Source organism: Dromiciops gliroides, chromosome 3, assembly GCF_019393635.1.
Source record: "Dromiciops gliroides isolate mDroGli1 chromosome 3, mDroGli1.pri, whole genome shotgun sequence".
Classification (NCBI taxonomy): Eukaryota; Metazoa; Chordata; class Mammalia; order Microbiotheria; family Microbiotheriidae; genus Dromiciops; species Dromiciops gliroides.
Genome location: NC_057863.1, coordinates 591,000,502 through 591,023,935, shown reverse-complemented (window position 1 = coordinate 591,023,935; position 23,434 = coordinate 591,000,502). Strand labels below are relative to the sequence as shown.

At 46.5% G+C, this 23,434-nt stretch overlaps 1 protein-coding gene across 8 annotated transcripts in view; it reads left to right on the top strand.

Moving 5' to 3' along the window:
- The first annotated feature begins 5,246 nt into the window (after positions 1-5,246).
- GRIK3 (glutamate ionotropic receptor kainate type subunit 3) overlaps positions 5,247-23,434 on the top strand; it is a 321,882-nt gene continuing 303,694 nt past the window's right edge. For 5 of the 8 annotated variants that reach the window (XM_043994620.1, XM_043994615.1, XM_043994614.1 and 2 more), the window contains exon 1: positions 5,247-5,535. In XM_043994620.1, the coding sequence (XP_043850555.1) occupies positions 5,403-5,535 (133 nt within the window). In that variant the 5' untranslated portion in view covers positions 5,247-5,402. Of the gene's footprint in view, positions 5,536-5,574; positions 6,185-23,434 lie in introns of those variants that run through there. The other 3 variants (XM_043994617.1, XM_043994616.1, XM_043994613.1) reach the window with 1 other exon arrangement.

The window sequence follows — 23,434 nt, the reverse complement described above, 5'->3', positions numbered from 1 at the left end:
GCCCTCCCTCTTTCCCCCAAAAGAAAAGGGGGTAGGAATTTCCTTTCCTCCTTTTTCCCTTCTCTTCCTTCCTTCCTTCCTTCCTTCCTTCCTTCCTTCCTTCCTTCCTTCCTTCCTTCCTTCCTTCCTTCCTTCCTTCCTTCCTTCCTTCCCTCCCTCCCTCCCTCCCTCCTTCCTTCCCTCCTTCCTTCCTTCCTTCCTTCCTTCCTTCCTTCCTTCCTTCCTTCCTTCCTTCCTTCCTTCCTTCCTTCCTTCCTTCCTTCCTTCCTTCCTTCCTTCCTTCCTTCCTTCCTTCCTTCCTTCCTTCCTTCCTTCCTTTCTCCCTCCCCCTCTCCCTCCTTTCTCTCTCTCTCTCTCTCCCTCCCTTCATTCCTTTTTCCTTTCTTTCCTTTTGGAGATTCTCTGAGTGCCCATGAATGCCTGTCCTTTTTGCATGTGTCACATGACAGTAACGAATACCATTTTCGGAGTGCTTAGTTTACAAAGCCCTATGAGGTGGGTGGTATCAGTATTATTCATCCCATTTTACAGAAGGAGAAACAGGCTCAGACAACTGAAGTGACTACCAATATCACGTAGAGTCAAACCTAAGAGACCCGGCATCCAAAAGCCAGGTCTCTTGATTCCAAGGCACCTTTCCCACAATGCCAGGCTGTTTTTCACATGTAAGCCTGTATGAAGACATGAATCTTGTCTGAGAGCAGCTGATGAACCTTTTCTGTAATTCTAATAGGATGCCCCCGCACTTGTCCTCTCAGACCCTATTCCTTTTACAAGGAAGTGAAAAGCCGAATTAGAATGTGTGATGCCTGGAAGCACTGAATCCCTAGGTAGGCTCTTGGGGATAAGGGGATGGGGGTGGGGAGGGGAGGGAAAGAGGAGTGGTGGAAAGGAGATTCTGTTAGCTTGTTTACCAACAATACCAGTTGCTCAGGAATCTCGCCATCTAATTCAGGAAGAGATGCAAATGCCACGCAAAGCCCAGGGAGAAATGTGACAGTGGGATGAAGCAATAGGTTTTCTTTCATAAGTGGTGGATGACTAGCTCTCTCAAACTGGAGGGTGGGGTGGGGAGAGAGAGTCAGAGACAGAGAGAACTAGAGATAGAGAGAGAGAGACAGAAAAGAGACAGAGAGGCAGGAGGAGACAGCGACACAGAGAGAGATAGGGAGAGAGAGACAGAGATACGGAGAGACAGACAGAGAGGGAGGAAAGAGAGACAGAGAGACAGAGAGAGAGAGGCAGTGCTAAGAGTGATAAGAGCCTTGAAATGGGAATCAGAAGAAGTGGTTCAAGTCCTGGATCTGATCTGACACAGATTGACTGTGTGACCTTGGGTAAGTCTTTTGCCCTCTTTGGGCTTTAGTTTCTTCATCTTTAAAATAGAGGTATGTAGGGAGTTTGAGGCTAAACTAGATTATGGGCTTTTAATCTGCAATTCATGGGGTCTGTGAACTTGGATGGGGAAATGACATCTTAATTTGTAATAATCTGCAACAAAAATTTAGCATTTCCTCCAATTATGAATTTTGAAAAAAATTGCAAGAAGGGGTCTTTAGGATTCATTAGACTTCCCAAGGGTTTCATGACACAATAAAGGTTAAGAACTCCTAACCTAGATGGTTTCCAAGATGTTTTGCACTGTGATGTTCTCTGAAGGGCCATGTGTGTGTGTGTGTGTGTGTGTGTGTGTGTGTGTAAACATACACATATATGTGTGTGTATAATAAGTGGGTGCAATATAGATAGATGAAAGAAAGATAAATACACTTATAGACAGACAGACAATTAGTCTACACTTCCACTCAGCAGAATATGACTGAAACTCAGAAAGGTGTGTAAAGCGGCACCTTGACTGTCCTGCAGGTCCCATGTGTCATGCAAAGCATTTCCCTGTGATCCTGAAAAGAAATTTCATTGGCCCTCAGCTAGCCTTTTCTTCTTTTCTCGCTCTCTTAAGTGGTTCATACTGCAGAGTTTTGGGGGATAAGGGGGAAGGCTCCTCTGTCTCATGTAAAGCAAGAGCAAGAAGGGAGGAGCCCAGGAAGAGACTTCAGAAACTCCTCCAAACTCCTCATTTTGTAGAGGAGGAAGCTGAGATTCTAAGAGGGCAAGAGACTTGCTCCAGGTCATGGAGTTAACAGCAGGGCAGGGCTAGAAGTCAGGAGTTTGTTTTTTCCCTTCTACCACTCTACTTTTGAGAGAATCAGGTGAATTAGAAACTGGGCAGCTAAGTATCATAGTGGATAGAACGCTAGACCTGGAGTCAGGAAGAACTGAGTTTAATTCCGGCCTCAGATACATTCTAGCTGTGTGGCCCTGGGCAAGTCACTTCATGTCTGTTTGTCTCAGTTCCCTCATCTGTAAGATGAGTTCAACAATTTCACCCACTTCCTAAAGTTGCTGTGAGAATCAAATGGGATAATTATAAAACACTTATCAGAATGCCTGGCACATAGTAAGCTTTATACAAATTTTAGTTATTATTATTATTGTTATTAGTCAGTTAAAGCCTTGATGGTATTGGTAGGGACAAAAAAAGAGTGTCCTCACCTCAAGTGGAAAATAAATTAGCTGGGACTGGGGACAACACCAGCAGAGCTAGTCCCCTTCCTACTCTCAGTCATTTCTTTATAGGTGTCTCAGAATGGACCATCCCAACAAGACTAAGGTCTTGATATCTTAGCAGGATGATTTCTTTGGGAGAGCTACTGAAGATCTAGCTGGATCCCTATGTTCATGGGGACATGCATGATGACCCTTTGGGACATCAGAGAAATCAGGCAGATCCTGTCCCAGCTTCTGTTTTTGATGAGCTAAGAGGGTGAAATGGCCTTATGTGTCCCTACCTTCTGGGAACACAAAGAACTTTCAATAGTTTTATTTTCCACTGCAGGGGTTATTCCATCTCTTCCCTTCTATTTACCCTTGTCCTTATCCCTCTCTCCTCCATTTCTTGGCCAACATCCTGGCCTGGTCTCCAAACATTTCCCCTGTCCCGATATCCTTCTGTCCACTTTCTGGTAGTATCTCTTCTAAAAGCCACCTGTCTAACTACCCCACTCCCCAACCCTTGGGGCCAGCCATTTCTTTGGTTCATCATCCGCCGCCCCCCCCCCCAATCTCTCCTTTCATTCTTGCCCTCTACCACTGGCAATTTTATTCTTGGAAAATCAGGCCTTTCCTCTCCTTCAGCCAGAGAACAGATAACCCTGTTACACATCTATGCTGAACCTGAAGGCTTTGGACATATGTTTTAATCAACCTGGGGGGTGGGGGATGGGGAGAGGTGCTTTCAGGTGAACTCCTTCCCTAAGACAAGGAATCCCCTCTTCCCTCCCTCTGTCCTGGGACTGAGAAGAAATTGGGGGCACCTAATGGGTGCCCTGGGGAGGACAGCTTTGCCCTCTCTAAGTAACCTCTTCCTTCTGTTTAGCACTTAGCACTGTACCTGGCACATCGTATAAATATTTGTTGACTCATTTGTTCACCTCCGTCCTTTCCTTCTGCTTAGAAGAGAGTGAAGGTGGCTTCCTTTCCTCAGAACACCGGTCCCTTTTATGGGAGGTCTTGACTGCAGCTCTCTGGCTGCTGCTTGCCTCTCTGCCCTCTCTCTTTTCTCTGGGGCCCCATTTTCCAGTGACTGCCCCAGGAAACCAGTTACTCTTTTTGGAAGAACTGAGCCGGATAAAGACAACGCATCCTGAGGTCCCTACTGGAAGATGTTGGGGGAAAAATAGGGTTTTTTTTTCTTTTAAAGCAAGCTTTTGGTTGATGCTCTCACGAGATGTGAGATGTGAAGCATCTGCTTCATGTCCCCCCTCCCGCCTCCCCGGCAAAGTCAGAATCTCCATTTCAGGAAGAATAGACTCCCTTCCCCCTCCTCTTGCATTTATGAGAAGTCCTGCAACACAGCACCGGCCACCGGCCCTCCCTCTCTCCCAAAGGCCCAGCCCCTGTGTTCCGACAAAGAGGAATGAAATAGTGAGGAAAATGCAAAGGATGAATGGCTATAGACCTATCGGGTGTAAGAAAATGAAAAAAAAAATGTTTTTCAGATGTTGGGGCCCTGCTTCTACTAGACAGCTGGCAAATGAGAGAAATTGGAAATGACAAGGAGATCAAACCATTTAAATGAAGAAAATGAATCCACACACGAGCCTAGCCCCAGCCGGGTGACAAATCCTCGGATTTATCTACTGTAGTCCTACCGCTTTGTCTCTGTCGAAAAGGTCATTAAACTCGTCTAACTGCGTAATTCCCATCTTCGCGGGGGCGCGGCTCCCTACCAGTCTTCTTTCTTTTATCACCGAGAAACACTTGAAAAAAAATTATTATCTCCAATAATAAACAAGGTGCTTTCATTAACCCTTCCGGGGGCGCACCCCCCCCCTACCGAGCCTGCTTTTCTGATAGAGAAAGCCCAGAGTTTGGCTCCTGCCCCTAGCTGAGTCCACAACCACTCTTCTTAGAGAGACCCCTGCTCCCGACCCTTCACCAGCTTCCAAAGGGTGCTCAGCTTGGAAAGGGGGGAGAAGGGGTTGGAAGGGCATGGTGCTGGCCGCGGAATGTGAGGATGGTAGGGGACAGAGTGCCTTAGGCCTCCCGATTCCTTCGAGTTCGGTTCAGGACCCATTCTTTCACAAAATAAACAGGTATTCTTTATTTGGCCTTGTTTCCAGGGCTTCCTAGACTCCAACCCCGACGGCTCTCCTTCTCCTGTAAATGAGCATCCTTTTGGGGGGGGGCATCCACTCTCGCCCCCCCCCCAGTACTTCTCTTCTTGCCCCCTCCCCTGCCTGTACCCAGAGATTTGGAGAGTCCTGAGCCGGCCTTAGCTCAGTATGTCGTCGGAAATGGGAGTTAGGGATTTGGGTCCCTAGTCTTTTCCGCTTCCACCCTGTAGATCTCCTCCCTGTTGCCCCACTCTTCCTCGGCCTTGCAAAGGAACGAGGGTTGCTCCCCAGAAGCCTCCTTCCGAAACTGAGGGTCCTCTAGCCAGGCCCAGGCCCTAGTCCTCCCAACTAAGGGGACGGGGTGGGGAGGACAGGGGGAAAGCAAATGGGTCTGGGAGAGGGAGGAGAAGCTGGAAAGGGGAGGCCAGCTCCAGGCTGCCTCAACATTCAGCCTACGGCCCTCCTCCTCTACCCGGCCTGCCTAGATCCACTCTGTCACCGCAGTCTTCTCTTGCAGGTGTGAGCATGTAGGCATGTGCTTCGGGGCGAGTGTGAACTGAGTATGTTCGGGTGGGTGTAAGAGGCTGTCTGTGCGTTCGTTTGTCTGCATGTGTGTGAGTAATAGTAGTGCGTGTATAAGCAGGAGTGTGTGTATGGATAAAAGCATTCTGTGTATGTGTGTGTAAAAAAGAGCGTGTTCTAGTGTGCACGAGTGTGAGAGCGCTGATGTGTGTGTGCGTGCGTGCGCGTGTCACTCCACTCCGGGGCTTTGTGCGAGCCGGGGCGATAGCATCAGCGGCGAGGAGGAGGGGACAGAGAGACGCGTGCAGCCCGCCCGCCAGCCCGGCAGCCGGTGCAGGTGGGAGCCCGCGCCGGAGTCGGAGCCGGAGCTGGAGCCGGAGCCGGAGCCCGAGCCCGAGCCCGAGCCCGAGCCCGAGCCCGAGCCCGAGCCCGAGCCCGAGCCCGAGCCCGAGCCCGAGCCTGAGCCTGAGCCGGAACGGGTGGCTAGGCTGAGGAAGAGCGCAGCGCACAGCCTCGCCTAGAAGAGAGCTGGGGTCGGGTCGGGGTCGGAGTCGGAATCGGGGTCGCCAGAGGGCGCGGAACCCGGCACCACTTGCGCAGCTGGCTGGCTGGCGGGCGGGCGCTGGCGGGCGGGCTTCCCAGTAAGATGTGCAGAGCGCAGCGGGGCGCTCCTGACTCGCAGCCCCGCTCCGGACCTGGGCTCGGTGGCCAGGAGGCGGCGGCTACGGCCGCCGTGGTGGAGACCGTGAAGAAGGCGGCGGCGGCGGCGGCGGCGGAGGCTCCCGGGCTGCGCGCCGGCTGGTAGAGCGGCCGCCCCAGGGAGCGGAGCAGCCCGCCACGGCCGCGCCCCGGGGAGGCTCGGCGCCCAACGATGACCCGTCCCTGGCGGCGTCTCCAGAGTCTGGTTTGGGAATACTGGGCCGGGCTCCTGGTTTGCGTTCTCTGGATTCAGGACTCTCGGGGAATGCCCCATGTCATCCGGATAGGTAAGGGCTCCTCTGGGCGCGCCCGGCAGCCCGCTCCCTCCCCGATTCCCAGCCGCGGCACATTCGACCACCCACCCACTCCCCCCCACTCCAGCTGGGCCGAAGCCCCTAGGTTCGTGTTGCTGTTCCTTGGGGCGGGGCGGACAGAGCCAGGCAGGACTGGTGTGGGGGTGGCCAAACTGTCTCTGGGCGCTCTATCCCCATCCTTTCCGCCCCCATTCAAGCCGAGGGGACTCTCCCTTTCCGTTCCCGCAAGCGGGATCCGTGCTCAGGAGCTGTTTTCTCCGTCTCCCGGTCTCTCTCAGGAATAAAGTCCCCCAACCTGGCTCCTTGGCCACACTTCTCCTGACCTGGGAGAGGGCTCGGTCGGACCAGAGGCTCAGGTGTGTGTGTGTGTGTGTGTGTGTGTGTGTGTGTGTGTGTGTGTGTGTGTGTGTGTGTGTGTGTGTGTGTGAAGAACCCCAATTCCGCCCCCCTCCTCACCTTCGGTACTCGGATCTCTTTGCAGGGTTAGGGGCAGCAGGGGGACGACCTTCAAGGCCGGAATCCAGGCAATGGGCAGGGAGCCGGGACCAGGCTTGAAGCCTTGGAAATGGAGCTAGGAGGGGGTGGGGACTCGGGGCTCGGGGGTACTGCAAACTTCGGACTCCTGAATGCTGGGTCGGTCACTTCTGCAGGCTTCAGTGCCCGCCCCCAGCCTTACTGGGCCTGAGGAACATGGGCGGGAGACACCCCAGTGGGAACTGACAATTCGGGGACTTGGGCTTTCAGGATTCCCTCGGGGCAGGGTGTGCAACTGGGGTCCCGCATTCCCGGGCACAGCTCGGCCAGACCTTATCTTGATAGAAAGCGATCGTCTCAATCTTGCTTAGGCCCCCCCCCCCCCCCTGCCCCTAGCTCTCCTCCACGACAGAGGAATCATGATGTGGTCTAAGGGAGCAAAATCTGAGGTGGAGGGCATATTTCGATTTTCTTTTAAGTTACCACAAACTGGCCGGACAGCTTCTCGATTTCAGACATAACCAGCCTGGTGGAGAGCTGGAGCGGACTGTTCCTCATGTTTGTTTCTAAGCAAGGCAGTAACTCGGAAATCCAACTTTGTTTTCCATCTCAATCGCCCGCTGGCCTGTCTTGGGTAGCCCTGGCTTTTTGTGTCTTATGAGGGGTAAATGGTGCAGTGTGGAAAGGAGGAGGGGGTAGAGTGGGCGCCCGGCTGGAGGCTGGTGGTGTCCCAAGCCCGCGGGGGAATGGGAAATTCTCAGTGGACGAGGTATGGCTCTGTAGGGCTTCTTGGTTTGATCAGTGGAAGAGCCTGTTTGCTCCCCTCGTGTCCTCCTGGACAGCTGAGATCCCATAGGAATCATCTCCCCCCTCACCCCTTTCCTTCTTATAAGTGCCAAGGAGAGGGTCCCCTGCAGCCTTGGAGAGTCTGGGCTCTGCTTGGAGCTGTCAATCGACATTCTCCATGCACTAGATTGGGAGCAGAGGAAGAGAATACGGTCTCTGTTTGAGGATTGGGCTTTGAAACCTGCCAAAATCAGTGTCTTTGGACCTCACAGAAAATTTTTCTTGGAGTTTTCCTGTCTTTCCTCTCCCTTTATCCCACCCCAGGTCCAGGGCCCCCTTTCTGGTGTTATGGAGTCTACTAGGCACATCTAGGCAATGGACAGCCCACAAGTCCTATCTCTTGAAACTGGGGCCTTTCTCGGGGCTTATTTTGGGGGGTGTGTTCAATTCCTAGGCAAGGAAGGCAGTCGATATTATAATTCATACAACACTTTCCCTTTGCTGCACCCCTTCCCTACTTCAGAAGTAACCACATTCAGCCCTTGGTCATAGGGATTTGCTCCCTTCCCTCTGTTACCTTCCCTTCCTCCACCGCAACCTCTCTACTACCCCCAGGAGTTGCTCCACCACTTGGAGAAAGAGCCCCTTCTTTTTCATTCTTCCTTGAGTGGAAGGCCTGCAGACCTTCTGCAGTGGGGTGCCCTTGGAGAGGCTGGGAAGGGGAAATAATAAGCAGGGGGTGAGGGTAAGGGTGGGGAGACTCTTTACGGGTGCCATGTGGCCTCTGAGGCCAGCCCACGCATTGCAGATGCCACCGTCTTTCCCGATTTCCCCTGTGTGTGTTTGTGGAGGGGGAGGTGCAAATGGGGGGGGGTGTTAGATATTGAACAAACCTCAGAGTCTATGTGTTGTCTTTGGATATGGTCTCAGCCCATCTTCAGTAAACAGGCAGTAGGTGTTTTGGGGGAATAACCTCAACTTAAGGACTGTAGTACTCTGTAGGGTGGGTATGCATGTGTTCTTGGGGAGGGCCCAAAGTACAATCCAAGTCACATGGATTGGGGTGGGGGGAGGATGAAACTGGTGAGTTACTAGCCAGCAAAACCTTCACCAAACATGGTAAATTGATTATGGGAGGATATCCCTCCCCTTGCAACTAAAATGGCTGATGGGGTCAGGGGGCTCCCCATTGAAAGGTGGCACATCGCCCAGGCCCACCAGCCTGCCTCCCCCTCCCTGGGGCTCACTATGTAATAGCGTAATTAAAGGAGGGCAAAGCATCGGCTTCTCTAATCTTCTTCATATTAAACCCTGGGATTAATTATCATGTGTCAGACCTGGCCATTCATATCCCAGGCACCCTGGTCCCATTTTATTTTCAGTGTAGAGCGGGAGGCTGTGTAGATGCCAAACGTGACTGCCAGTGAGGGTGCCAACCCTGAAAAGAAGAAGCGATGGTTGGGGTAGCATTCCTAGCTCCCTGGAATGTTCCCCTGAGAGGGCTGAGCCTGTCAGCCTGCCCCTACACCAGCTCTGATGGCCTTTTTGGAGAGGTAGAAAAATATGCTCAACCTCTACCCCAATCAGCACTATCCCTACAGACTTCTCCCTAGCACCCCCACTCCAGTAACCTCATTGTCTGGGTAGGTGTCATTACTGAGCTGCTCAGAAGGGAGAGGGATCTGGTATTGAGGTAGAGACCTCCTGTTTGCTTTCCGAGTCCCAAATTGCCACTTGCTTGCCTTCCCACTTAGGGCTTTTTTTCTTTCTTTGGGCTGGGGACAGTGAAGGAGACTTCCTCTGCAGGTGTCGAGGCAGAGGGGGCTTTTGGGCTTGGGGAGGGGCACTTTTTACCCTTCTGTTTATTGGCCTCTTTGGGGGCTTAAATTTCCGCTCAGACAGGGAGCCCGGGAGGGAGCCCTGCCGCGTGACGGAGTGTTTGAACAATCCATCTTGAATAGATGAATTGCTCTGCTCTGTCTTTTTGTAATTGTGTCTATCAGAGGAAGAGGTCAAGGCATTGATTGCTTGGATGGGTGGCAAGTAAGAAAGGAGAGCGATCGAGGGAGGAAGAGAGAGAGAGGGAGAGAGAGAATAATTGGATTGTAGCCCAAGGAGAAAAAAACCCCACCATTGATTATTTCATATGAATATGTGGGAGACGTATTCTCTGTGTGATTACCAAGTGTTGCTCTTTGAAGGTTTACAAAGCATATTGTAGGGTATTATTATTATTATTGCCATTGTCATTCAAATGAATTTGGCCTTAATTCATTGCAACAGTTATAATGGATGGGCTGATCAGTCAAGAGTGCTTCAATGATATGTTGTAGGTATCAGAATTTCCTGGTGATGACACGTTTTAGGTCTAAAATTCCATGATCCCTTTTAGGTCTAAAATTCCATGATCCCTTCTGGGTCTAAAATTCTATGAATGATCCACTTGGCAGGTCTATATTGGAAAGAGTCCTAGACTGGGTGTCAGTTCCTCTGTTGGCATTGCGTGACCTTGGGACAATCTTTTTTTCCTTCCTGGGCCTCAGTTTCTAGTTATGTAAAATTAGAAGGTTGGATTAGTTGGTCGCTAAGGTCCCTTTCCACTCATTGTGTTGTAATGAGAGGGATTTCTGGATTTAAACACAGAGGACCTGGGTTCAAATATTGCCTCTGCTTGTCTGTCTATGTGAATTTGGGCAAATTGCTTAACCTTTCTGTTTCCTCATTGGACTAGATGACCCTTGAGATCTTTTCCAGTTCTATGTTCATGATCCTATGGCGTTTTTGTGATTTCTATGATTCTTTGCAATTGACGCTCAGAAACAATTTTTATATAAGAGCGGGATAAAATGTTGAGCTATGCAGCCTGGTATCGAGATAGAAAGCCAAGGCAGGAGGCATGGAAGGCCAGGAAGGATGTCCTAGTACCCTTAGGGTGATAAAGACTTTGAATGGAGCCTGAGCAAAGGAGAAAGTCCACTGCTGAGTCCAGCAGAGCTGGGCACCTGACGGAGGGTGAGAGAGCCCAGCTTGACTACTCCCCAACTAAAAATACTGATAAGAAGCCAGGGTTGAGCAGTAAAAACCCTGGCTGATGGATCATCGGCTTCCTGAATGTATATGAGGCCCCTGCCTGAGCAAAAATCCACAGCTACTAGCATGTGCATAGTCCAGGAGAGGGGGCTTTCTCCAGGAACCTTGAAGAGACCTGCAGCTCCTCATGTCAGTTCAGCTAAATGGTCCTGAACACCAGTCTCTGAGTTCGGGAGCTGCTTCGAGTGAAACAATGAGAAATTTCTGGCAGTGACTGGCGATGCGATGAAACATTCCTGTGTAGGAGCAGACAGGATCTGAGTGAAGATCAATAGGGTTTCCCCCCCTGGAAGTAAATAGCTTCAGACAAGTAGCTTCCTGCCACCTGGGAGTGGCCTGGGGGCCTCAGAAGACATTCAATTCAGGAGTTTGTGCCTCTCCACCTACCAGACCAGCTGCTGCTGCCAACCCCAGTCTCCACCTCCCCTTTCTCCATTATGAGCTTAATTTCTGGATGTGGGCCTCACATTGTGTTACCTAGCTTTTTGACGTCAGGGTGAAGTCTCTCTCTCTCTCTCTCTCTCTCTCTCTCTCTCTCTCTCTCTCTCTCTCTCTCTCTCTCTCTCTCTCTCTCTCTCCTTCCCTCTTTCTCTTTTCTCTCTGTGTGCCATTTAAGCAAGGTGAGGTAGGAGAAATCAGAATCCTAACAGGGCTCTTCAGGGGTCAAGATGTCCATATCTCTGCTGCTGGCCAGGATGGCTGAGATATTTCAGAGTTCAGCTCACAACCCAGATCCAACACTATTTGTCTTTTTCTAAGAGATGCACAGGATTGGGGGGTGGGAGTGGGAAGGGGAGGAGGCTCTCTCTCCATCCTCCTTCAGAATTGGTAACTAGCAGAGTATGGTCCAGAGAAAAGACCACTGGATTTGGAATGGGAGGATCTGGCCTTGAATCCTGGAACAACTATCTCTTTGTCTGTGTGACCTTTGAGCCTGAGACATCACTTCTCTGGCCTCAGTTTTACCATCTGCAAATTGAGGGGGTTAGGCTGGGTAATTTCTAAGATCCCTTCAAGCTCCAAATCCATGATCCTGTAAAAACAAAACAAAACCAAACCCCTACAAACCACTTCACTCTGGGGCTGTGCATAGCTGCTTTTTGACATCATCTCTTATCAGTAGATCCCTGTGGCACTTAGCATACTTTCCCTACCCCCACTCCTCTCCTGTGCCCTCCCAAGAGAAATAGTGCTGACAATAGAGAGGGGAGTGGAAGTAACAGAGCAGCTCATGGGAGATGGAAACCTGGTTGAAGGAAAACCAGAGGGATGGTTATTGGACCATTCTGGAAATGCCCTGTTTTGATAAAGAGGGGTGAGACCATGGGTAAAATAGAGCATTAGCTATGTTATTTGGTACTATTAGCTGGGTTTGAGTAAAAGGCACAACTTTCTGTGCTTTTTGGGGCTTGGTGAGGTCATACAATGACTACCTCTTCCCATGGCCATTCACATTGGAATCTCCCCTTCTCTGGATACCCTCCTAGAGCAAATTTAGGGTTGGTGGAAGGGAAGGAGGCAAGCAGGTAATTCTCAATCGCATCAGATTCAGAGGCAGGGATGCCTCATCTCACCTTCTGTGGGTGGGGAGGCCTCCTGAGGCAAGAGGAGAAGTCGCGTGAGTAGAACAACCCTGAACAAGGTGTGGATTTTTCCCTGGATAGCTAGTTGCGTGTGGCAGGGCTGACAGCCGCGGAAGTGGCAGGCATAGAAAGGGAGCGGCAGATGGCTGGCTGCTTGGCGTCTCTGGAATCCCTCCGTCTTCCCAGGGCTGATTCCGCGCAGGCGGCGGCAGAGGGCAGTATGCTTCGACTGCTGCGCTCCAGTCTTCCACACACCTTGTGATGGAGATGGCCCCGGAGGTGTTCCCAGCGGGCTGCTAGATGCTCTCAGTTATGCTTTTAAGGGGGGAGGGGGGATTGAGGGGTCTGAGCCAGCTTCTGAACATGAACTGAGGTCATTTTCCCCTAATGTTGGACCCCTCCCCCTCCCAGAACCCAACCCCAAACAAAACAAAAACAAAAACAAAACAGCAGTTCAATGGAAAGAGCCTTAGATAAGGACTGAAATCTAGTGCGGCTTCTGTATAATAAAGGGCTTGAACTCGTGAACTCTAAGACCCATTCCCCTTCTAAATCTAGGTTTCTGTTCACAGCACGGCTCTTTTATTTATTATCTGTGTGCTCTTGGGAAATTTGCTTGACCTCCCTTTGCCTCAGTTTCCTCCTTTGTAAAATAAATTGAAAGGGTTGACTTTAAAGATCCCTTCTTAGGGCTTTTGTTCTGAAGGGTATTCCCCAAAAGGTTTGCTGACAGGTATTTTGTGCCATGTTGTAGGAGCGTAGGGTTACGTCCAGCAGATAATATGGTCATCTTGTTCTGCCTCCTTTACAAAGGAAGAAACTGAGGCCTTGAGAGATTAAATGATTTGCCAGGGTTCACATAGGTAGCAAAGATTTGAACCTAGGTGCTTTGATAGACTGTCCAACATACTTTCCACATCACCACAATGCTGGCGCCTTTGCTTATGTCATTCTAAGTAGGATTCAAGTTCCTGGGTTCTCCTTCTTTCCTTTTAGGTGTTAAAGGTTGCCTTGGTCTGGTGTCAGTCAGTCAATCAACAAGCATTTATTAAGTACTTACCATGTGTGCTAGGCACTGTGCTAAGTACTGGGAATACAAACAAAGGCAAAAAACGCAGCCTCTGTTCTCAAGGAGCTCAGTCTAATGAGGGAAACAACATGGAGATAATTGAACATGCAATATAAATGGATATTTCACATGATATATTAAAGAAATGTGTATGCCGTATGTAACACATTCTGTTGATGTATTACATATGCTATAGATGTTAAATACAAGACAATCTCAGAGGGTAGGCACTAGCATCACAGTTACCAGGAAAGATCTCTTGCAAAAGGTGATATTTGAGCTTGAAAGAAGCTGGGGAAGGTTAAGAGGTGGAAGGGAGAGCACTCTAGGCATGGATTAGGTAAAACTGGGGAATCTTGAAGTCAGAAGGGGTCTCTGAGGTTACCCAGTTCAACCTTTATTTGAAGCATGAATGGACAGGACAATTGGCAAGGGAAAGAGAAGAGCAAGGGAGGGGACAGACATTTATTAAGTACCTACTATGTGTTGGACACTGAGATTAGTGCTTTATAAATAACCTTTATAAACAAACCTGTGAGGTATAGGAACTTTATTATTACCATTTTACAGATGAGGAAACTGAGATAGACAAAGTTTAAGTGAGTTGCCCAGGATCACACAGCTAGGACGTGTCTGAGGCCAGATTTGAACTCAGGTCTTCGTGACTCCAAATTCAGCACCTTTTAGTTGCCTATAAGATAACGAGAAGACATGATTAAAAAAACCCATGAAGTGGTTAGCAGTGGCTAATTGATCTATCAACTTTGTCTCCTTCCTGGTCCCTGCATAGCATTAAAAAAAAAAAAATCTCAATCCTAAATCTTAGATCTAGTATGGTTTTGCTGGGCACTTTGTTAGCCCTGTTAATCTCAGTGTGCTGCCTGAATGATAATGCTTAAAAACAATCATGATAATAATAACTAACATGTATGTATTGCTTTAAAGTATGCAAAGTGTATCACAAAAATCTCATTTGATCATTATAACAACACTGTGGGTAAGGTGCTATTGTTATTCCATTTTACAGATTATGAAACTGCATCTGAGTAGGTTAAGCTACTAAGTGTCTGAGGCAGGATTCAAATTCAGGACTTCCTGACTACAAGCTTAGCACCCTATCTACGATGGACCCTTCATTGAATCCCTTATTTCTTTCTGCCACACAAGGATGTTTCTCAAGAAATGGTCAGGGACATATTTGTAAAAAAATATTTATAGCAGCTCTTTTTGGTGGCTAAGAATCGGAAATCAAAGGAATGCCCATCAATTGGGGAATGACTAAACATGCTGTGGTATAAGATTATTATGGAATATTATTGTGCTATAAGAAATGACAAGCAGGATGATTTCAGAAAAACCTGGAAAGACTTACATGAACTGATGTACAGTGAAGTGAGCAAAATCAGAATGCTATACACAGTAACAGCAATATTGTTCAATGAAGAATTGTGAATGACTTAACTATTCTCAGCAATACAATGATCCAAGACAATTCCAAAGAACTAATGATGAATCATACTATCCAACTCCAAAGAAAGAATTGATATTGATTGAACACAGACTGAAGCATACTATTTTTCACTTTCTTTCTTTGATTTTTTCTTTTGATTTTTCTTATACAAAATGACTAATGTGTTTTACATAATTTCACATGTATAACCTATATCTGATTGCTTACTACCTCAGGGAGGGGGAAGGGAGGGAAGGAGGGATAGAATTTGGAACTCAAAACTTTAAATAAAAACATTTATTTTAGAAAGAAAGAAAATTGGTCAGAGGGTGGCATTTGGAAACCTAGCAGATCAGTCTGGAACTTTGAGAAAAGGAAAGAAATAGAAATAGACAGGGTTGACAGGGTCCGAGGTCTGAAAGTTCACCTCATAGTTGGTTTTGCATATTTTAAGTGTTTAATAAATGTAGATTGAATTTCATCGATTTATCCCCAATGCACAGCCAACCCTTGGGGGGGGTGTCTCTGTTGTTTCTCCATCCCTCAAAGGATTTTGCTCTCCGTGCTCACCTAAATGTTTGCACAAGAAAGTTCCAGGGTATCTTCCATCCCCAGAACTCCGAGAACTAGCTTGAGTTTCTCTCCTTTCTCCTTTAGCCTGAGGACATTTTGGGTTGAAAACAGCATGTGTATAGAGAAGTACTTGGATGAGACAAATATTACCTATTGAGGAGAGAAACTAGGCTGTGAATGGAGGAAGCAAAGCCAGTCATACTACATCTGTCCTTCATTGAGTCTTTAATCAGAAAGTCCCATGGAGGATGGCGGAAGGGAAGATTGCTTCTGTGAGCATTTAGATTACCCATAGTTTTGGGTTGGAAGGGACTTAAGAGCAAAAATCTTAGCATGGTAGATATCAGAGCTGAAAGGGACTTCAGAGGAATACAGTCCAACACCCTTTTAAAGGTATGAAATACCTCTACAATGTCCCAACATAACCATCCAAATTCAAAATGGAGACCTCTGGACACATGAGTTCATTCCATACAAGGCAGCTCACTCTTTGAACACCTCAGAAGGTTTGTTTTTTCCTCTTTTTTTTTTTTTCAATATCCAACTTCTTTCCAAATTGCTTCTAGCTGTTCCCTTTAAAAGACATAACAAAAGACATTTTATCCTTCTTCCCAATGGAAGCCCATTTGTTAGATAGTTCAAGGCACTCTCAATCCTTAAATGGGTTCTTATATAGCATAGTATTCAGACCACTCAACTTCTTTGCTCTCCCTAAGTCAGCTAGGTAGTACAGTGGTTAGAACACTAAGCCAAGAATCAGGAAGACCTGACATAAAATCTGCCTTCAGACTCTTACTAGCTAGTGTGACTCTGCACTAGAGACTTCAGTTTACTTAACTATAAAATAGGAGTAATAATAGCACCTACCTCTCAGGGTTGTTTGTGAGGATCAAAGAGATATTTGCAAAGCATTTACCTTCCTTCCTTCCTTCCTTCCTTCCTTCCTTCCTTCCGTCCTTCCTTCCGTTCCTTCCTTCCTCCTTCCTTCCTTCCTCTTCCTTCCTTCCTTCCTTCCTTCCTTCCCTGTTCTGAACATAATCTATTTTGCCAGCAACACAAGGCATAGTATCTTGGAGAGAGATAACACTTTAAAAATCATCTGGTTCAAATTCCTTTCATTTGAATCATCCCACTTGGAAATGAACAAAGAACTCCAGGGGTCTGACAGTAGAACTATCTCCCTTCCCCACTCCCCTGATCCTGACGCCACCTCCTGCTTTGAACCTTTGCCTTCTAATACTGTAGCCTATGAGCCCATTAGCCTTTGGGGGCCTCCATGCCACATATGTTTCTTGGATTAAGTTTGGTGGGCCATCAGCCCCTCACTCTCCCCAGGTCTTTCTCACTTGAACTACTCTATGGTCAAACCTGTTGATCTTAGATTTACATGATTGATTCTTTGAAACTCAATATAGAAGTTTACATTTCTCCCTTTATATTTCATTCTTCTTAGTTTTATTCTGTCTAATCACATGTGGATCTTAATTCTTCTATCAAATTTGTTAACTATCCTCCCCGCCCCAACTTCACATCATCTTCAGATTTGATAAGCATACCATTTATACTTTTATCTGAGACACAGGTAATAGTGTTGAACAGGGTGGTGCCAAGGCAACTCTCCAGATTGCCATGGGTACTTTAATCACTGCCTTTTGGGTCCAGTCTTTCAGCCATTTTTGAGCTCCCTAACTACTTTATCATAGAGTCCACATCATAGAGTTCATCTTGTCCACAAGGATTTTGTGAGAGGCTCTGTCAGATACTGGGCTGAAAGACAATGACTGGAGTTAGCAGTATATTCAAATTGACCAGCATTCCAGTGGGTGGGCCAATTGCCCCTTTCTGAGATGCTCTAATGTGGTTAGTTGAGGGTAGTGTTGTATTGTATTTATCTCATGTCTTTGGCCCATGGGGCACTGTTTCCTCTTCACATTTCCAGCATTTTAATTGAAATGCATTTTGCATGTGCTCCAGAGCTGGGAAGCCTGTCTCCTTCCTGCTGTGGGAGTCTCCTTCTGGGACTTTGTTAGGCAAGTCTTTATTATTCTCTTTTTGAATTTCTTCCTGGTGCAGGAAGATGGATCCCCTGGGGGGTCAATGAGGTGACAGTGACACTCAGAAGGGCACTGGCAAGGGGCTGGTCCCTGAGAGACTGGGGGCTCCAGGGTTCCACTGGGAACTATCAGGTAATGAGGCCATTGGCAAAAAGCTGAGGAGGAGAGTGTCCCCATGGCAATGGTGCAGATCGAGATAATGAGAGAAGGGAGATCTGGGGGGAGTGGCGGAGGTGACTGAAAGCCTTTGGTGCCATGCTGAATGGTAGCTGAGGAAGAAGATGGGAAGAAAGGGGAGACAGAAGGGAGATAGGATTCTGGAGTGTGCGAAGAGGGTTCCAATCCACAGGAGACAATTAAACCTTGCCCCATAAAAGAGCTCCATGCAGACATTAAGAGAAAGGCAGCAGAAGGGAGCTTACTGAGTTCTTGTAGCCACTGCAAGGAAAGGATACTTAATTTAGAAATTCAGGAAGGGTCCTGTGATCATTGAATCTAGAGTTGAAAGGGGCTTCAGGGTGAGTCTCTTCATTTTACATAGGAGAAAACTGAGGCCCAGAAGTTTAAGTGGATTGTCTCTAGGTAACAGAGATTCTAAGGAGCAGATCCAAGATTTAAACCAAGGTGGTCTGACTCCAAATCTATCACTGTACCATGTACCCTCCCCTGCTCTGAAGTGCCAAATTATATTTTAATTAAAAGACTCCAGAATTTGGTGGGGAAGCAGAATCTGGGGACTAGTACCACCTTTAATTCTTTCTCTAATTATCATTTTTTTTTCTACCCTTCGACTTGGAATCTTATGGATTCGAGTCTTGGAATGGTCCTTAGCTAGAGATGATTTAGCTCAATATTCTACCTTTGGCAGGAAACTCTTTTAACAGCATTCCTGATAGGTGATCATTAGGATGGTGCTTGAATATTTCTGTTGATGGAGACCTCACTACCTCCCAAGGAAGCCTAGTTCATTCCATGGTTGGGACAGTTCTAACGTCTAATGAACATTCTTCTTATAGTGAATTTAAACTTGTCTTAACATAATTAAACACCTATATCTTTTACATATGACTTACTAGTCACATCTCTCTATATCCTGTACATGTGCAATTGATTTTTAAACTCAAGTGTAGGGCTTTATATTTAGCCCTAAACTTAGTTAATTTGGTTCATCATGATAGCCTTCTGGATCTTTTGGAATCCCTCTTGTCATCTAGTCTGTTAGCTATCTCTCTCACTTTCTTTCCCCTTGTAAATTTTGATGTGCATATTGTCTCTACCTTCAAACCAGTTTCATGAGAAGAAAAGATCAAGGACATGTCAATCCATGGGGCTGTTGTTATTAAGTCATTTTTTCATTGTGTCTGACTCTCCATGTCCACCATTTGGAGTTTTCTTGGCAGAGAAGCTGGAATGGTTTGCATTTCCTTCTCCAGCTAATTTATTATATGAGGAAACTGAGGCAAACAGAGTTAAGTGACTTGTCCAGGGTCACACAGTAAGCACCTGAGGCCAGATTTGAAATCTCGAAGATGAGTCTTCCTGACTCCAGGCCCACTGCACCACCTAGTGGCTGAATAATAGGTACAAGAAAATATATATTTTTTTCATCAAAGTAGACTACAATCCACCTGGATAGTAAAAAGAAATAGATCAAGAGTTCAAGAAACAAATCACAGGGTTGCCTTGGCTGCATGATATAGTAGTGATAGTAAGCTTTAATTATTTAGACATCTGATGCAGAGCTCTCTCTGTTTCTCTGTCTGTCTGTCTTTCTTCCCCTTTTCCCAAAAGCAGAGCAACTAATAATCTCTTGGCTTGCCCTAATAATAAAAAATAGAACCAATAAGAGAATTTGCGTTCTATACCTTATTCTTACCAACAATGATGAACTGATTGTTTAAGAAGAAATGATGGGAACCTTGAGGTGAAGTGATCACTCTCCTAAAGTTTGTGATAGAAAAGAGAAAAAAAATCTGGATATAGTATGAAATGCACCCTAGATTTTTAGATAGAAGATTTCAAAGGATTCAGAGAAGGAACAGATAAAAAATTCTTCTTGCCTAAAAGTCTATAAAGGAAGACCACTGAGTGATGGGGACTAGCAAGAATGAAATTCTGAAGACAAAAAGAGAAATTGCCCTGTGGCGAAGTAAGGGAAAAGCTGTCTAAAGAGACCAATGTGGATGCACAGGGAACACTCATCAGGAACTTAGCTTTTAAGATACATTTTGGGGGAGGGGGAGTGTAGCAAGAACTTATGAACTGTTGCAAAGTGAAATGAGAAGACCTGGGAGATCATTGTGTCAGTAACAGCAGTGTTTGTACAATGATTATTGTGAAAGACTTGGCTACTCTGATCAATACAGTGATCAAACAAGTCCTAAGGACTTGTGATGGAAAAAAAAGACTATATTCCGTCCAGAGAGAGAACTGATGATTTCTGAGTGCAAATCGAAGTATAATTTTCTTGCTTTCTTTTTTGGTTCTGCAATATGGCTAATGTGGAAATATGTTTTGGCATGATTTCACATGTATAATTGATATCATTTTGCTTGTCTTCTCAGTAGTGGGGGAAGGGTAGGAGAGAGGGAGAGAATGGAAACTCAAAATCTGAAAACAAAAGAATGTTAGAAAATAATGATTTAAAAAAGACCCCTGGAAAATGGAACAGGTGTGGACAATGGAAGCTGGATGCAAAAGCATACAATGGTCCTGTGAGAATGATACAAGAATGCACTGAGGTGGACAAGGAAACCTAAAGATAGAATCTATAAAATCCTATGATACCAGAAAGGTTTTTCTTTAAAGGTTATGTTGGGAGGAAGGGAAAAAAAAAAATCTAACGGGGGTGGGGGAGGGGGCGGATGAGACAATGATTATGGATGATAGGAAGATAGGTTCAACTTTTCCAAGGAGAATCATGTTCTGGAAACAACAGAAAAAAAACAAGACTAATAGAAAGTTGAAACCTACAATAATGAGAGGGAACTTTATTGTCCTTGATAAATTCAAGTCACCAGTCCCAGATCAATTATGCCCCAGGGTACTGAGTAAGCATTGGGATCACGGAACAGGATGGGTGCTGCAAAGTCAACAAAAGGCATATGTCTAAATGCTGAAAGAAGGAGGAAGGAAGGAAGGAAGGAAGGAAGGAAGGAAGGAAGGAAGGAAGGAAGGAAGGAAGGAAGGAGAGTCTATAAGCCATAAAGCAAAGAGATTGACTTCTGTTCATGGCAAAATTCTAGAAAGCATTATTAAAGGGATGGTTAAAAATAGAAAAGAAGTAGGATGATCACAAAGAGTCAACATCACTCAATCAAGAACAGGTCATGCCAGCTCACCTTACTTCCCTTCTTGATAAGGTATGATGTTGATATAATTGGAGAATGCTGTCAAGATAGTTTAACCTAGAATTGAGTAATGCGTCTCTCATGCCATTCTCATAGACAAGACAGAAAGATGTGGGAGTGAGACTGTTTAGAATAGTGAGAGAATAGGCATTAATGGTTTGATGTCAGCTGGAAACGGTGATCTCCAGTGGAATTCACTATGGATATGGCTTGACTTCATGCTGTTTCATATTTTAATCAGTGACTTGCATAAAGGCAGAGGTATGATACATTGACAACTTTGCAGGTGACACAAAACTGGGAGGTACCAAAAACTCATTAAATGACCAAGAGGATCCGAAGAGATCTTGACAGTCATGAGCATTGGGCCAGATCTGGACAGGGACCACTCCTATAATTTTATTGGCACAGGACCCTCTCTTGTGAGGCAGTGACTTCTTCCGATTCAAGACAAGGCAAGGCAAAGTAAGAAGCATTTATTATGAGCCAGGCATCATCCTAAGTACTGGGAATACAAATATAGGCAAAAAGACAAACAGTCCCTGTTCTCAGGAAGCTTACATTCTGAGGGGGGGGGAGAATATACATGAGAAGGCAAGGGGGAAGGTACCTGAGTTTGGTACTGAAGTTCAGAAAATCATAAGTAGAGAAGTTGACCAGCCTGGGCCCTCCCCAGAATGGAAACCTAGGAGAAATACACCTTCTCTACAGCTTACAGAGATGCTGCTAGAACATCAAGAGGTTAAGTTACGTGTCTAGCATCACACAGCCACGATGCATAGAAGTCACAGCTTGAACCAGGGCCTCTTACCTTCAAGGTTGACTCCTATCCTCTACCCGACCTTGGCCTTGGACCATATCTGATCCATTGACATTCAATGGGGATCAATGCAAAGTCTTCATTTAGGTTCACAAAATAAACTTTGAATGTAAAAGATGAGGGAAGTGTGACTAGACAGCAGTTCTTTACTCCCTAAAAAAGATCTGTAGGGTTTCAGTGGCCTGCTAGCTTATTCAATGGAACGGCATCATAACTAAAAAAAAGGTGAATTCATCTTGATCCGAGCTAAGAGAGGCTCAATCTCTAGGACTAGAAATATAATAGCCCCTCCATACTCTCTGCCCTGGTCAGACCACAACCATAGTATTATGTGTGATTGGGGATGACCCATTTCAGGAGGGACTTTGATGAGCTGGAGAGAAAACTGAGATCACCCAAGGGGTAAAGAAAGGGGCATGCCCTAGGAGGATTGGTGAAAGCATAGGGGATATTGGGACAGCTAGGTGGTGCAGTGGATAGAGCACCAGCCCTGGAGTCAGGAGGACCTGAGTATCAAATCCGCCTCAGACACTGACACTAGCTGTGCGACCCTGAGTAAGTCACTTAACCCCCATTGCTCAGAAAAACAAACAAAAACCCAACAACAACAACACACACACACAACCAACCCCCACCCAAAAAAAAAACAACCCCAAGAAGTTACTATTTGGGAAGCTAGGTGGTGCAGTGGATAAAGCTCTGGCCCTGGATTCAGGAGGACCTGAGTTCAAATGCGGCCTCAGACAATTGACATTAGTTGTGTGACCCTGGGAAAGTAACTTAACCCCCATTGTCCCACAAAAAACAACAAACAAACAAAGAAACAAACAACAAACCAAAAACAACAAAAAAGCATAGGGGATAGTTAGCCTGTAGAAGAGAAGCCTCAGGGGAGACAGGATAGCTGTTTCAAGATTTTGACATGCTATCTCAGAGAAGGATTATACTTGTTTCCCTTTAGCCCCAGAGGGCAAAACAAGGAGTAATGAGTGAAAGTTGGAGAGAGTGCAGATAGGAGTTTAACAAAAGGAAACATTTCCTAACAATTAGAGTTATTCCTGAGAGTAAATGTGCTGCCCCGGTATAACTTGGATTTCTCTGTTTGGGGTTTTCAGGTCCAGGTCAATGACCAATTCCAGTCCCAGGGAGGTCATAGAGTAGAATTCTTGGTTGTAGGCTGGTTGGGCTAGTCGGCCTCTGAGGTCCCTTTCAATCCTAGGATTCTGTGATTTTGTAACATACTGAAATGGGCTTTGAAGGCATTCAAGGAAAGAGGTGAAAAATATCCAACTCACAAAAAATCGTCACTTATAGGAACCCAGGGGTCCCATAGTGGGACCCCCTTATACCGGTTGTAAATAACAGGCCCAGACTTCCTGGAGGAAACTAGACTAAGTAAGTTCCTCTCCATCGGGCATCCAGCTGGCCTTGGGCTCCTGAAGCAGGCTTTCATCTGGATTAGAGGAGCCCATCACTACCAGCAGGTGTCCTTTCCCCTGCTTAGTTCCCACAATCTGTACCCTTTCCTTGTTTCTGAGAAAACGTGTTATACCCTGGTTTTCTGAGGCCATCTCTGTGCTACATAGACCAAAGTCTGCCCATCCCTCCCTTCAGAGTGACAACTGATAGTGCTAAGATTTACTGTGTCCCACATATATATGTGCACAGTTGGTCTGCTCCTTACCTACACCTAGTACTGGCCCTTATTGCTTCTTTTGTTTTGTTTTTTGTGGGGCAATGAGGGGTTAAGTGACTTGCCCAGGGTCACACAGCTAGTAAGTGTCAAGTGTTTGAGGTCGGTTTTGAACTCAGGTCCTCCTGAATCTAGGCCAGTGTTTTATCCATTGTACCACCTAGCTGCCCCCAATCCTTATTGCTTCTTGCCTTGATCATTTCCATAGCCTCCCCACAAATCTACTGCTCTTTCTCCCCTTCAACCCTCACTTTGCAACTTCTTATTAGAGGCCTTTTCTT